This window comes from Lontra canadensis, unplaced genomic scaffold (assembly GCF_010015895.1).
Source record: "Lontra canadensis isolate GAN:19392208 unplaced genomic scaffold, GSC_riverotter_1.0 scaffold41, whole genome shotgun sequence".
NCBI lineage: Eukaryota > Metazoa > Chordata > Mammalia > Carnivora > Mustelidae > Lontra > Lontra canadensis.
This window is the reverse complement of record NW_022631035.1, coordinates 15,016,166-15,033,170: the sequence shown is the minus strand read 5'-3', so window position 1 is coordinate 15,033,170 and position 17,005 is coordinate 15,016,166. Positions and strand designations below refer to the sequence as shown.

General features: G+C 36.5%; 1 protein-coding gene across 8 annotated transcripts in view; it reads left to right on the top strand.

Moving 5' to 3' along the window:
• Positions 1-17,005, top strand: part of TANC2 (tetratricopeptide repeat, ankyrin repeat and coiled-coil containing 2) — a 363,824-nt gene that overhangs the window by 199,897 nt on the left and 146,922 nt on the right. For 7 of the 8 annotated variants that reach the window (XM_032870890.1, XM_032870889.1, XM_032870888.1 and 4 more), the window contains one exon: positions 13,038-13,186. In XM_032870890.1, coding sequence (XP_032726781.1) covers positions 13,038-13,186 — 149 coding nt within the window. Of the gene's footprint in view, positions 1-9,291; positions 9,311-13,037; positions 13,187-17,005 lie in introns of those variants that run through there. The other variant, XM_032870895.1, reaches the window with a different exon arrangement.

Below are 17,005 nucleotides of genomic sequence, written 5' to 3'. Positions count from 1 at the left end.
AAGTGTATAAAAAGAACATTTTAATTTTTCATTCTGTGCTCTCCATGAAGCTAAATGGAAACAGACTGGATACTAAAATAGTCTTAGAACACTACCTCTTTGAATAAACCAGTCAACCTAAGTTCTGGGAGCTATATAATAAGAAATTGAAATGGTATTGTTAGCCAGGTGATTACTTGAAATATAAAGAAGTTCCTCTTTCAAACAGGCTTTTACAGTTGATTCATGGTCTGTCTCTTTGAGCAAGTTGTCTCCTATTTGGACTTGGAAAATAATCTCAAATTTGTATTTTGCATAAAAGTTTTGCCTATTGTGGTTATAAGACTCTTGAAACTAAATTGTTGAAAAATTTGTCTTTCTGCTTCTCATCTCCATCTGGCCTCATTTGACCTGTTACCATTAGCTTGGAGTGAAAAATGTCTACTTTATCCAGCCACAAATCTCAAATGTATCTCATAGATCATTGAGATAAGTTCAGTGTTATTTTGTTTTCTAGTTTTATCTTAACTTCTACAGTAGCCATGAAAGCTCAGTTATAAATATGAGTAGATGAAACTGATGTTTCTTTTGTTGCCAGGAAAAAAATACTAAATAGGAAATAGGAGTAATCATGCAAAATGAGTAGAGAGTTTCTTTTTGTGTTTGAAAAGGATCATGAGACATAAGCTTACTACATCTGGGTTTATATTGCTTGGCTCTGTTGCAAACCAGTTTAAAAGGAATGCTCTTATCTGCTGGTCAATGTTTTATTGAAACATCGAATTTCAAAAGCCACATAATACATTTTTGTATTTACCACAAAATGACTAGTATTTATATTGAAGACTTACCCTTCTATTAATCCATGTAAATCATCTTTGGCTACTCTAGAACAGAAGGCTACCCTTAAAATCTAAAGGTGTTATTTGTTTTATATAAGTAATTTTTCTATTTATAAGTCTTAAAGAACATTGGTTAGAATTCATATATGTACAAGTAAAACTTCCATTTCATTCAGGGGCATAAAATATGGATGCTGTTTTCTGGCATCTTAACAAAACAATGATGCTGATTTTCTTCATTAAAATGAGTTCTCTACTACAACAAATGCCTTAGCTGGTCCCTAACCAAGTAACATTTTTTTATAATGACAGAGAAGGTCTGCTATTTGCCCTAGAGAAAAAAAAGAGTTAAGCTGTAGGTGAATCATCATGGCCTTTTTTCAGTGAAAGCTTTAAAATAACTATTCCTCAATCATTTCTTCTCAAGTGCCCAATCAAGAAAAAATAAACACTAAAATTATCAAAAACACCCATCTGGAGAATTTAATAGATTTTCTCCCTTATGCTTACAGTTGTATTCATGGTGCTTCCTGTAGTGCCTGGTATATAGTAGACTTTCATTCAGTGTGTGTTGAATGAATGAAATGAACCCAAAAAGACAGATGAAGGCAAAATGAAACAATTTAATATGTTATAAATGTATGTAAATGACAGCGATTTCTCTCTACTAAGAATGTATCTTTTCACTGTCTCATTTGCTACAAAGGGGTTCATAAGCTTGAAGAACTGGAGCCATATAACAAGCTGGAGCCCAGTTTGGGGAGAATGTGGCAGAGCCCGTGTGCCGGCTTCAGCACTTACTGTGACAAATAACAGCCCTGGTTTTAACAGCCACCCATTTCCCAATATTCTTTAGAAAATGAAAAAGTTTAGGTAATCATTTAAGAACTGAGAAATGAAAATGTTACCAGGTTTGTTTTGGGCCAAGCTAATCATAGGTTTTATAACTCTGTGAGAGAGAATGAATGGGTTTCTTTATTTGATTAAATGTGGTACAAATTTCTGAGTTTTGCAATAGATGAGAACAAGTGGTTTATAATTAGCAGATCATAAAGGAAAAATGTAAACAGCCCGATGTGAAAATGCTAAGAGAATGCGGAGAATTAAGAGAGTCTATACACTGAGACTCTGTGTAGCCTGCCATGTTGCGGATGTAGATTAGGGGTTTGGATGCATTAGCTATTAGACATTCATTTCTTTTTTTTTTCCTTAATGTTCAGTTAGCCAGCATATAGTACATCATAAGTTTTTGTTGTAGTGTGCTGTGATTTACTAGTTGTATATAACACCCAGTGCTCATCACATCACGTGCCCTTCTCAGTACCCATCACCCGGTCACCCCATACACAGTCGTTTCTTTACACAGTTTTAGTCATTGTCTAATCCCTCTGTGGTTGGGCTACAGAGATAGCCAAATAGAAGACACTTTTTTTTGTAAATATAAAGTGTAAACCATCTCTGAAAGGAGAATTGGTATCATCAAGGAAAACAAGGACCAAAATGTTCAGCGCTTGCTTTTTTACAGCATCCTCTTTCTTGCTTGCATTGTATTTCTCACGTAGTTTAATTTACTATGATTTAATTAATGGACTGATTGATTTTCTTTTTTCCCCCCAAGAGACTGTAACCTCCTTAAGAATAGAGGCTATTCTCGTTGTTCATAAATATGTAGGTAACACCTGACACAGTGCTGGGGACACACAGAAAGTACTCAGTAAATATTTATTGAGTTAATGAATGCTTTCCTATATTGTCTGTCATCAGGATACAGTTAAAGATAAACGTAGGGGCTCCTGGGTGGCTCAGTTGGTTCAGCGTCTGCCTTTGGCTCAGGTCTTGATCCTAGGGTCCTCGGATGGAGCCCTGCATCGGGCTTCCTGCTCAGTGGGGAGTCTCCCTCTACCGCTTGTTCCTGCTCATGCACTCACACACTCTCTCTGTCAAATAAATAAATAAAATCTTTTTAAAAAGATAAAAGTAAACAAAGTAACCATATAAACAGTTCATATACAGCAATCACCTATTTCCTGGCAAAATAATAAGGTGGTTGAGAACACGGGCTCAGGAGCCTGACAACCTGGACTTCAGGATTAACTCTGTCACTGATCTAACTCTGTAACCACGGGCAGGCAAGAACTGTCCCCATGTACCTCCCTTTTACTGTCTGTAGGGTAGGGAACCTTATGAAGATTAAGTGATTTAATACATGTAAAGCACTTAGGAAAGTACTAGACACTAATAGCCCAGTAAGTATTAGTTATCATTGTTATTACTACTAGTCTACTATCAATATTATTATTCTAGCAATAAATTTAAAACACTCTTGTAGAACAACATTAAATATGCTGCATTTAATCATCTTGAAATTAGAGCTCTATGTTTGTGTTGAACTGGCAAGTCATATAGAATGTGAATCTGAAGATCATTCCCTCAGCTCCCTCAGAGTTCCCTAGCTCTACTGTTACAAAACCAGCCTCATCCATTATAAGACTTCTGAATATAGCCTCGTTTAAGAGCCCTTTTCCCTCCTTTTCCTGCTTCCACCCTTCCAAGACAAGTTTAATTGTTTTCTCTGTGGTCTCCAGCCCTTCCTTTATTTATAAAACATTTCTTGTATTCATTGGCTTCTCTCTCTCTATACGTCATTGCTCTACTTTAAGTTGTTAACTGGTACAAGAGGAGTGGCCAAGTACTTCTTAATTTTATACTAAATTTTAAAATACATACAGCATTATTTCATTTTTCATAATTCTGACTTCTTTCTTGGAGGAAAAAACAGATATCAATAATTGTTTCATTCTTAAACCCAGTTTCCTTAGTACATTTTCTGTTAAGTTTTAAAAAATTGAACTATAGGGGTGCCTGTGTGGCTCAGTGGGTTAAGCTTCTGCCTTTGGCTCAGGTTATGATCTCAGGGTCCTGGGATCGAGCCCTGCATTGGGCTTCCTGCTCACTGGGGAGCCTGCTTCCCCCTCTCTCTCTGCCTGCCTCTCTGCCTACTTGTGATCTCTCTTTCTGTCAAATAAATAAATAAAATATTTTTAAAAATTAAACTATAAATACAGAAGGGCATACCAATCATAATTATGTAGACTTGATGAAATTCTCTGAAGCAAACACCCCCACCTAACCACTACCTAGGTCAAGATATAGAATATTACCAAGCACTTTAGAAGTTTTCCTCATGCTTCCCTCACATCATTATCTACTCTGTGAGTATAACCACTATATGACTGCCATTCTGTTATTTCCTTTCCCCATTTTCACACTTTATACAAATGAAATCACTTAGTATGTATTCTTTTGAATCTCTCTTCTATTGTTCAATAGGATATTTGTTAGATTCTCTCTTATTGCTGTCATATTTCATTGTGTCTATACTGTTAATGGACATTGCCAATTTTGGCTATCATGAACAACTCAGTGAATATTTGTTACATATATTTTGATGCACCTATGTGTACTTTTCCTTTTGGTAGAGACCCAGCAGTGGACATGCTACGGTTTTCAGTACGTTTGACTTAAAATTTTTCCCAAATCTAATGCTGCCAATTTGCAATCCCACCAGCACAGCAGTATTTAAGTATTTTTTTACACTGTATTGTCAGGGTTGTTTGTTTATTGGTTTTGTGCTATTCTGCACTATACCTGTGCAGTGGTATCTCACTGTGATTTTTATTTCATCTCCCAGTAATGTTTTGGGTTTTTTGGACGGGCGGTGTTGTTTTTGTTTTTAGCAGGATTCTTTTCTTTTCATTTTATTTTATTTTACTTATTTTATTTTATTATGTTGTGTTAGTCATGATACATCATTAGTTTTTGATGTAGTGTTCCATGATTCATTGTTTGCATATAACACCCAGTGCTCCATGCTGTACATTCCTTCCTTAATACCCATCACTGGGCTAACCCATCCCCCAACCAGCCTCCCTTCTGAAACCCTCAATTTGTTTCTTGTAGTCCATAGTATCTCCTGATAATGTTGAACAGCTTTTCATATGCCTATTGGTCATTTGGGCGTATTCTTTTGTAAATTCTTGTATAAATTTTTTGGTTCATCTTTTGATAAGATTGTCTTTATTTTTCTTATTGATTTCTATGGATTCTCTGTATATTCTAGAATAAGCCCTTTGTTGGATATTTGAATTAGAGATATCTTTTCCTACCATATGGCTTGCCTTCTTACCATCTTAATGGTGTCTTTGGTGAACAGAAGTTTTTCTTATCAATAAACTTCACTAAGAACCAGTCTTCTTTTGTGGTTAAGTGCCCTTTTTGTCCTGTTTAAAATGTCTTTGCCCAGTCCTGGGTCATGCAGATATTCTGTTAGTTTATCTTCCAAAAAATGTATTGGGTCTGTATTCCTTATGGAATTGAGCTTTGTATATGGTGTGATGTAGGAACAAGTTTTATTTTTATTCATATCCTATTGATCCATCATCAATTACTGAAAATACCGTCCTGTTACTAAAATATGGCAGTGGCTTACCCTTGTCCTAAATGAGGTGAATTATACATGTATAGATATGCTTCTCGATTCTTTATTCTCTTCCACTGGTCTTTTTATCTATGCTTGTGTCAGTCACATTCTATCTTAAGTGCTTTAGCGTTATGTTAAATCTTGATATTAAGTAATGGAAGTCATTCTTCAAGTTTTATTTACTATTCCTGGACCTTTCCATTTCCATGTAAATTTTAGAATCCTTTATCTCTTATGGTGCTATATTCTTTATTCAGTGTTCTGGGAGCAAAGCCTAATGCATGAATATACTTGTCTTAAACAGCTAAAATAAAATAAGGCTGTAAATTTAACTAGTTTTGATCAGCAGAGAATGTATGAAAGTTATATGATTTATTTCATGTAAAATAGTCTTAGAGTGATCACTTGCTTTGTTTATCATATTCCAAACTCATCATTATTAAAGAAGTCAGAGTAGAATTCCACTCAAGGAAAGTACTATCTTTGTTTACAGATATACCTTAATTGGGTGTGTTTGGTTATAAAAATGCCTAGGTGGTCATGGACAAGTCAAAAAGGTGGGTAAAACATTTGGTATGAGGAAGAGGATTTTTTTTAAAGATTTTATTTACCTATCTGAGACAGAGAGTGAGCATGGACAGGGGCAATGGGGAGGGGCAGAGGAATAAGGAAGAGGGAGAAGTAGACTCCCCACTCAGTGTGGAACCCACCGTGTGACTTGATTCCAAGACCCCAAGATCACCACCAGAGCTGAAGTCAGACATTTACCCAACTGAGCCACCTAGGCGTCCCATGAGGAATTTTGACAGCAAATATTTGGTAGGAGGGTTTAGGAGGAATTTTGAGAGTTATGATAGCAGGTACCCTGAGTAGAGAGATGGTAGGGGGTGATGCCAGCAACATGGTAAGAAACTGGAATCAAGGATTACAGTATAACCTGGGGTTAAGAGCTTGAGTTCTAGATCCAAATTGCCTGGACAACCACTCATTACCCATATGAATTTGGGTAAGTTACTTACTCTTTCTGTGCCTACTTCCCTTATCTGTAAAATAAGGATAAGAGTAACTACCCTTGTAAGGCAGTTAGGATAATTAAATGGGTTAGTATGTATAATACAATACTTAGAAACAGTACATGGCATATAGTTAATCTTCATATGTGCTAGCTATTGTTTTAATTAATAAAGGATCATCTGTGTTATCATCTGAGATGTATTATATTTTTATTTAAGTTCTGTGCCTTGTTACGTTTCTCCACCCTTGACATACACAGTTCATCCCCAATAAGTCCTATGTAAGACCAAAGTGTGTTGAAGACTGAAAAGATTATTAGAACCTAGTAGTACGGAAAACAAACCCCACACTCAGGAAAGAAACAATCTAAAGACTAAAACTTCATTGTAAGCCAGAAATTAAAGTAATTCTAGGAATTCTCAGAAATAACGGATTGGGGGCACCTGGGTGGCTCAGTCAGTTGAGTGTCTACCTTCGGCTCAAGTCATGATCCCAGGGTCCTGGGATCCAGCCCTGCATCTATAGGTCTCCCTGCTCAGCAGGGAGTCTCCTTCTACCCCTGAGTCTGCCCCTCCCCCTGCTCATGCTCTCTCTCTCTCTTTCTCTCTGTGTGCTCTCTTTCAAATTAAAAAAAAAAAAAAGAAAGAAAGAAAGAAAGAAATAACCGATAGGACACTCTGTGTTGAGAGTACATCCAGTTTGACAAAATTTTGAAGGGGAGGGTGTTTCAGAGTTTCTCAGCCTCAGTACTGTTAACTGTTGAGGCTAGAGAATCCTTCATTATGGGGAGCTCTCTCGTAAAATGTTTATGTTTAGCAGAATTCCTGGTCTCTGTCTACAAGAGCTTATGTCCACTCAAAACCTTGTACACAAATGTTTGTAGTAGCTTTATTCAGAATATACGGAAATTGGAAACAACCCAAATGTCCTTCAGTAGGTAAATGGTTAAACAAAATGTGGGTACATCTATGCAATGTATTACTGCTACTCAGAAATAAAAAAGGAACAAACTATTGAAACAGGCAACAATTTGAATGGATCTTAAAAGCATTATGCTGAATTTTTAAAAAGCCAACCTCAGGTATAATTTCTTCTGTATGATAGTCTCAAAATCACAAAATGGCTCACAGAACTCAGGAAAACACTTGAATATTACCAGTTTATCGTAAGGGATTTATTTTATTTTATTTTATTTTTTTAAGTAAGCTACATTCCCGACACAGGGATTGAATTCATGATCCTGAGATCAAGACCCGAGCTGAGATCAAGAGTCAGATGCTTGGGCGCCTGGGTGGCTCAGTCAGTTGGGCGTCTGCCTTCGGCTCAGGTGATGATCCTGGGGTCCTGGGATCAAGCCCACCTTGGTCTCCCTGCTCAGCGGGGTGCCTGCTTCTCCCTCTCTTCCCTACTCATGCTCTCTCATTATCTCTGTCGCTCTCTCAAATAAATAAATAAAATCTTTTTTTAAAAAAGTTTAAAAAAAAAAAGTCAGGTGCTTAACCAACTGAGCCACCCAGATGTCCCTCATAAGGGATATCTTTACTGATACAAATGAACAGTCAGATGAAGAGGTACATAAGAGGAGGTCCAGAAAAGTCCTGAGCACAAGAGCTTCAGTCTTTGTGGAGTTTAGGTGTACCATCCTCCCAGTATGTAGATGTGTTTATCAACCTTGAAGCTCTCCAAACCTCATTGTTTAATATTTTCATGGAAGTCCCATTATGTAGGCATGATTGATTAATCATTGACCATAGCTGATTGACTCAATCATCAGCCCCCTTTCCCCTCCCTGTATGTTGGGGAGTGGGAGTGAAAGTTCCAACCTTCTAATAACATGGTTGATTCTCTGGTAACTGTTATTCTCTGATTCTCTGGTAGCTCCCACAGCTGTTTAGTGGTCCACTAAGAAGAGTCACCTCAAAAGAGCTTCTGAAAAACAAAACATGTTTCTCCCACCGCTGTCACTCATGAAATTCCAAGAGTTCAGGAGCTCTGTTCCAACAACTAGGAACAAGGACGAGATATACATTTCTTATATCACAATATCACATATAAGCAATATGGCTGTTAATAAGCTGTCTCTCATTGAGACATTCCCACTGTTTGTAATATTACTTTCCAGTGAGTGAGCCAACTAGGAACAAGGACCAGATATACATTTCTTATATCACAATATCACATATAAGCAATATGGCTGTTAATAAGCTGTCTCTCATTGAGACATTCTCACTGTTTGTAATATTACTTTCCAGTGAGTGAGCCATAAAACTTACTAGCTGGGAACATTGATTCTGGAGTCAGGGAGCCTGGGTTCTAAACCTGGCTCTACCATTTATTGCTTGTCCCTAAGTTTTCTCATCTGTAAAATGAGGGTGATAATACCTATTTCATAAAGTTGTTATAAAGATGAATTAATATTTGTAAATTGTTCAGTGACTTGTACATAATAAGCACTATATGTTAAATAAATGAATCATATAATTTAATGTCTTATTTTCCACATAGAGTATAAACTTTTTAAAATCAGTAACTGTACCTCCTCCACATTATATAAGTCCTCATAGTACCTGGTGTTAACATGTACATAGAAAATAGTTGATAATTACCAGAATAAGTCCTAGAAGAAAATAAAGTGGAGCCCCCAAATGTCTAAAGGTCAGGAATCTATGCTAAGAAGAATTTGGAAAAGCTTAGCTAGTTTAATCTATAGAAGGGGAAAAGGGTAATTCATCCATTTGAATATAGCAGTTACCTTTTTTTTTTTTTTTAAAGATTTTATTTATTTATTTGACAGAGAGAGATCACAAGTAGGCAGAGAGGCAGGTGGGGTGGGGGGGAAGCAGACTCCCTGCCGAGCAGAGAGCCCGATGCGGGGCTCGATCCCAGGACCCTGAGATCATGACCCGAGCCCAAGGCAGAGGCTCAACCCACTGAGCCACCCAGGCGCCCCAGCCATTACCTTTTTATGAAGGAATAAAAAGCTTTCATTCTTGAGGTGAGTCGGGGGGGCAGCAAGAACTGTGTAAACTTAAATATTTGTAAATAAAAATAACCTCATTAATTCTCTTATATCTGTTCTGTGGCAGAGAATCTATTTTTGTTGACTCTTGGAAAGGAAGTAGGGAAGAGAAAATAGAGCCTGTTTTTCTATTCTAACATAAATTCGGTTAAAGTTCTGTATAGATTTTCCACAGATGCACCACTTGAGTTCAGCAATAGTATACAAAAATACACAAATAGTCCCTTCCTCTGACCTCCAGCTTATAACTTTAGTAGAGAAGTTAAGATAAATGTAAACTGAATAATAACAATGTTAATCACATTTTCTTGCCATATGGAATGGTTTAATGTGTAAGACTGAATATTAAGAAAAAATTAAGAAGCTATTTTGGCATCAAACCATATGACATTATAGCTGATGCTGCTTGTGTTAAAAGGACATGCCTCTCTCTAAAAAAGATTTTTGTAGTGTCCTGTAGGATCTGTGCTTCTGTGGATTGTTACAAAGTTAGACTAAATGCAACTAAATGACAACAAAATCTGAAAAAATGTTAACCATGAGTCAAGTTAGTATAAACAGGTAGTTTAAATAAATTATTTCTACATCACATTTAGAGTAGATCATATTGCATTCCTTGGCTCCTTTTTGTGTGATTTCTATAAATTCTCTTTTTTCACTTGATCTTAGCCAAAAGACTGAGAAATGATGATAAATTCTCGATTTGGAAGTAAGTTTATCTTGATGGTGAGTCCAAGGAAAAACTTCATACTGACTTTGTTTAGCATCCCTCAGTGAAAAGTTTTGAAAAAGAATAATTCCTATAGTTGGTGACCACTGAAAAATAGCGTAAATAGAAAAAGAACCTAAAAAACAAATTGTATGAAAAGAATGTAGCAGTTTGGAGATAGAGGATTAAAATGAATACCAACGATCAGGAATTTGGGAGGGGGGTTATATAAATTTCAGGGCAAAAATGAATTTTAATGGGGTTTCTTTTTGGAGTGATTAAAATATTCTGGTATTCGAAAGTGATGGTGGTTGTGTAACCTTCTGAATATACTAAAAACCACTGAACTGTACAATTCAAGAGGATAGAGTTGATGGTATGTGAATTATATATCAATTTTTTTTAAAAAATTACCCTGGGGGCACCTGGGTGGCTCGGTTAAGCATCAGACTTGTGATTTTTGGCTCAGGTCATGATCTCATGGCTTGTGGGATCGATCAAGCCCCGCATAAGGCTGTGTGCTCAGTAGGGAGTCTGCTTGAGATTCTCTCTCCCTCTGCCCCTAGCCTCCACTCTCTTGTGCATGTGTTATGCTCTCTCTCACTCTCTCTTTAAAAAAAAAAAATGACTCTGACTGTGGGGGACATGCTAGTCAGCCTCCTGTGGCATGGGGTAGGACCCCAAGCTGGGGGAGGAGAGCAGCTGTGTGCGGGATGGCAGTGAGCAGCAGTGACATTTGTATTTAAAGGGGGAACAGATGAAATAAGGATAGTGAGAGTCAGATTTCTCATAATTGGAGAACTATGGAAAAAAAGCTTTGGGGAAAAATAAAACCTAAATTAACCTTATGGTATTGAATTGAAATTAGAACATCACCAGGAACTTTTGGGGTGTATGTTTGTGTACAGAATTACAAACGAAAATGAATATAAGGATGTGTGAATGTGTACGTATATATACATGTGTGTATGTACATGATTATACTGCCTAACTCTGTCCCAGTGGACCTGGAGGTCAATGGCATCCTAACAGCCATAAGCATACCTGATATTCTAAATGCCTTTCTCCACTAAAAATAACCAGGGCTTCTTGGAAAAACATCTGATTCTAGGGCTAGGGCAGGGAAAGTAAAAGACGATCCTGGAACATCTTATTGTACCAGAAAGAAAAGAAGTACTCAGAAAATGACACAAGTATGTCCAAAGGTTGCAAGAGCCACTGAAACAGCTTACCCTGGCCAAATCTGGGACAACTGGAACAACACAATAAATAACGATAGTAACAGATTGTAAGTCAGTGAATATATAGGAATCATTAAGTTCGGATAAATAAGTAAGGAAAAGAAACTAAGCTGTAGAAAGAGTTTAGAAAAATTACTATTTGGCATGATAGTAATGAATTCAATCAAGAAGCATTAGTGAATGCTAAAAAAATAGTGGGCAAAAGTTCACTGAGGAGAGTCCAATTGATACTTTTACACCAGTGTCTATACTATCATTATTCTAATATATAACATATATAGAAATATATATATGATATATTCTAATATTTAACAGATAAAAACAACCCCAAGGTCCAATATCAGTTGAATAAACTATGGTAATATACATACAATGGAATATTACTTGTTCATAAAAAGGAATGAAATTCTGATACATGCTACAACATGAATGACCCTTGAAAACATGCAAAGTCAGTTAGGCAGGATGTCAAAGGACAAATACTGTGTGGTTCCACTTGCATGGTACCAAGAAAAGGCAAATTTATAGAGAGAGAGAGCAGAATAGAGACTAATTGGGGCTAGGAAGAGGGGGGAATGGGAAGTTTTTATTTAATGGGTACAGGATTTCTTTGGGGAAAGATGAAAAAGTTCTGGAAATGGACAGTGGCAGTGGCTATACAACACTATGAATGAACTTAATGCCACTGACTTGTATTTGTTAAAATGGTTAAAATGGAAAATCTTGGTATATATTTTTTATCACAAAATTTTTTTTAATTTAAAAACTTATTGATATATTTATGTAGACTCAAAGTAACCCCCCCCCACAGAATACTTATTACAAAGAGAAAAGTATAATTTTAGAATGGCAGAATATAACAAACACTACTATAACCAAGCGATCAAAGTTAACAGAGCATCACTTTTGTGATAGTTCTGCCAAAAATGTGTAACCTGAGTCAAAGTACATGGTAACAGGAGATAAGTTCGAATTGAGGGACGTTGTACAAAACAACTGGCCTATAATTTTCAGAAGTGTCAAGGTCACGAAAGTTAAGAAGACTGGAAGACTGTCCCAAATTAAAAGAGTTACAAGAGAACTGAGAATGAAATGCACTGAATAACGCTGAAATGGATCCTTTTGCTAGAAAGGACGTTGCTGGGACAAAACTTGAATGGGATCTGTGGTTGAGATCATAACGCCAAATGTTAGTTTCCTGACGTCTGTGCTGGTGCTGTGATCATGTAAAGAGAATGTCCTTGTTTATAGGACACACTAACTGGGGATGATGGGACATCATGTCTATACTTTAAAATGGTTAAGGGAAACAATGTTCTTTTTACTATTCTTGAAACTTTTTTAAAAGTTTAAACTTATTTCAAAATCTTTTGAAAAAAATATTTACACAAACTGTAAGAGAAAAGAAAAAGAAGGTAAAAGAACTTGAATGAAGGTAGGGATTGTGGCTGGAGCTAGATCCCAAGACTAGAACTGAATTGGAACCCTAACTGCCAAAGAAATAGGAAACTTCTTCTAGTTAGTAAATTACAAACATTCTCTTAAACCCAGGTTTCAAGTAGATATATTGAGGGTAATCTGAGGAAACAATATATCAATTGTGTGGAAGTGGGAAAATCAGCTTCTAGGCAGGGACCTGGTAATTTTGGATTTAGAACTAAAACAAAGGGAATGACCAAATTAAATGGAAGAATAGCTGTGGGACGAGGCCATTTTATTTTGAAAGACTCAAGTGTTTCAATATCTGTTGTAGGTGATGCTGAACAGGAACTTGGTCCCCCTCCATCTGTAGATGAGGCAGCAAACACACTCATGACTCGTCTGGGTTTCCTCCTTGGAGAGAAAGTCACGGAAGTTCAGCCGGGTGACCAATACAGCATGGAGGTACAGGATGAAAATCAGGTAAACTGCTTGCTGTCACCTGCGAAATGTGGAATAAATGAACCTGTTATATCAGGAACAATGTTGCAGGGTGTGTGTATGTGTGCATCCCAATGGCTGAATGACTTTTGAGGCCTGAAGACGTAGCTTAATTTTCTATCATCACTGTATTGCTTTAGTTTATGAAACACCTTTTAGTTTCATTCTTAGGTCTAAAAAGTCACTTTAAAGTTCTGATTCATTATGGAATGAATGAAGAAATTATTAAATGCATAAGCCAGGAAACAGAATTGACATTTATGTGAGCACTGTACCCGGAAATTACAGAATATACATTGTTTTCAGGTACATATGGATTATTTATCAAATTGACAATATGCTGACCAGGTCTCGATAAATTTCGGATTACAATTACTGTGATCATAGTAGAATTAATCAATTATAAACTGATAACCTTAATAATAGCTAGAAGATAATTTAGAAAATCCCCCAAATATTTGGCTATTAATATACTTCTAAATAGCCTTTCAGTCAAAGAAGAAATCATAAGAAATTAGAAAATATTTTAAACTGAAATAATAACAAAATATAACAAAACTTATAGTATGTATTAGTAATATATAAAACTTACAGTTAAAGAGGTGCTCAAAAAATTTAAATTTGAATACATAATTAGAAAAGTGAAAATCTGAAAAATTAATAATCTAAATATTCATGTCAGAAAGTTTAAAAATATCAGCAATGTGAACATTTATTTCATAGATTTTTTTTCTTCTAGCTATTTTTTAGTTTAAATGTAGCAAAGGAAGTAGACTCAGATTTATTTGTGTGCTCATTTTTAAAATGTATGTCCTGTAGTGAATCCTTTATTCTAGAAGATGACAATTTCAGTTCATCTTGTATATTCTTTGCAAATATTTGTGAAGATTCTGTGTCCTTGTTAGTTTTGTCACAAAATAATATAGTCTTTAAGGATTATATTTATAGATCATGTGGATAATATTCAGGTGTTCCAGAGCTCTCTCCTCCGACTTCTCTATGCTCATTCCCTTGGTAATTGGTTTTGCTGGCTGCACATTATAATCACCTGGGCAGTTTTTATAAAATTCCGATGCCTGAAGATTCTAATCATATTGAAACTCCTCCATTCCTTTTTTTTTTTTTTTTTAAATACTCTCTTAACTCCTGAATTGCCTCCGGCCCTGCCTTTCCCCTTAACTCCAGTGTATTTCCAGCTACCTGTACTCCCTTTTCTACCTGTTGTGTCCAAGACACAGCTCAAACCTAACATGTCAAAACCTGAACCCTTACATTTTTTCCCAGAACCTGCTCCTTCTGCAGTGTTTTCAATCTGAGTAGTTTGTACCACTTTCATGCTTCGGACAAAAGCATCAGAGCCCTTCTTGAGTTTTCACTGTCAGATTATTCATTCACTCTTTTGGCAAATCATGTAGGCTTTGTCTGCAAAATATATGCTGAATCTGCTCCCTTCTCTTTATTTCCACTGCTACACCTGAGTCCAGGTCATTGTCCTCTTGCCTGGGCTACTGTGATGGTTACTGGACTGTAAGGCCTGGAACTTTTTTTTTTTTTTTTAAGATTTTACTTATCTATTTGAGAGAGAGAGAGACAGAGATAGTGAGAAAAAGAGCATGAGTGGGGAGGAGAGGGAGAAGCAGGCTCCTCGCCAAGCAAGGAGCCCAACTCAGGGCCGATACCAGGACCCTGGGATCGTGACCCTAGCCAAAGGCAGATGCTTAACTGACCAAGCCACCCAGGCGCCCCTGGAACTTTCGCCTGTTCTATTTACTGCTGTATCCTCTGCATCTAGAATAGGGTCTAGCATTGGCAGGTGCTCAGTAAATATTTACTGAATGAATGAATAGCCTCCTAATAGGCCTCTGCTTCCACTCTTGCTCCTTTGTCATCTGTTCACACGGTAACCAGAGTGATCCTTGTAAAACGTGAATCGGATCCTTTTGCTTCTGTGCTCTCAATCCTCCACTGTTTTCCTATCACATTTAGAGTTGAATCTAAAATCTTCAGCGTGATCAGAAAGGCACTGCCTCATCTGACCCCTTGCTACTACCTCTCCTATACTCCACCCCTTCTCCCTTTGACCTGCAGCATCACTGGCCTTCCTGTCATTCCTCTGACACAGAACATTCCTTTAATACTGAAAAGCGCTCCCCCCATAACTCACTTGCTCACTTCATTCGGTGCTCTGCTCAAGTGTTACCTCTTTAGGGAAGCCTTCCTTAACTGCTGTCTCTAATAGCACCTGCCCGTGGTTATGGCCCCTTATCCTCCTGCCTTTTTTTTTTATAGCTCTTAATCATTAGTTTATTACACTCCATATTTAGTTGTGGATTTTTGTTTTTCTTTCCTTGTGTGTATCTCATACAGGAGTGTAAGCTTCATAATGGCAGGGATTGATTGTCTTTTTTTAAATCAGTTTATATTATAACTAGGTTGGTATGCTATGCCCCGTGAATAAAAAATAGGAATGATATATGTTGAGGGCCTTTCTGATACTGGTTTAAGTAAAACATCCATTTTTATTTTTTACTTTTTATTTCTTGATATTTGTGTCAAGTTAAAAACGTGACTGTGTTCTAATAATGACCAAGGAACATGATGTTACAGTAGGAGTATTTGCCAAGGATCATGTTGTTTCTAATAATAGAATAGTCATTTACATTTGTGGTGAGCACAGCATAACATAAACTTGTCAGAATCACTGTTATTCATCTGAAGCTGATGTAACCTTGGGTGTCAGCTATACTTCAGTTAACAAAGGAAAGAAAACAGAAAAGTCCCTGAACAAAGAAGTAAAAAATCTGTGCCCTGCTTCCAACTCTACCACCTACGTGTAAATTCGAACATGTCACTTAACCTCCCTGAGCTTTAGGTTTTTCATAGGTAGTAACAGCTGACATTTATGAAATGCTTGCTACATGCTAATCATTGTACTAATTGCTTTATTTGTACTATTTTGTCTAAGCTTCCTTACAACCCAATGTGGTAGGGTCCTTGGATATTCCAGATTTCAGATAAAAAAGTGGAAGCACGGTGCCACAAGGTGATAGAATAGCATTCAAATCCAGACAGTCTGCTTTTACAAATTTCTGTTCTTAACAGCTGCACCATACTGTTTCAGTGTAATATAAAATAATAACACCTGACAGGATTGTTGTAAGGATCAAGGTAAATCATGAATATGAAATTACTTTGTAAGCTGTGAAATGCCATATAAATAAAAGGTATAAAATACTATGCAGTATAATTAGTATATAAATATATGGCAAGAACTATGATTTGGGGAAGTTAAAGCTTTCATTCTTGAGGGCAGTTTCTTATTCACATTTCTTAATGGGAAAATAATATTCATTTTGCCTTATATTTGGTTGGTAAGGAGTAAACGAAATAATGCTAAAATTTTTTAAACTGTAAGCTTTGAACAAATGTAAAATATCAATAATGATGACTGTCTTGGAATATAATATACCATGAAATTATCTTGGAGCTACAGAAGGAAGTGACTAAATTGATCATTGGAATTGGAATTTTTAGTCTTAGGAAGGTTATTAAGGTTATCATGTTCATTTGGTCACTTTCTTCCAAGCTAATCAGCATGCTAACAAAGATAAATTGCTTTGTTTGGGAGGGCCTGGGGGTAATGGCATCCTCAGAATTATACTAGAAAGGACAGAATCCAGCACAGGAAAGTCAGCATGGATTCTTTTTCTACAAAAGACAAAGTACTGAAGTGATATTCAACCAACCATTATATTTTCTTCACTCAGAATTTCTGAAGTAGTAGGATGTACTTTAGGAATT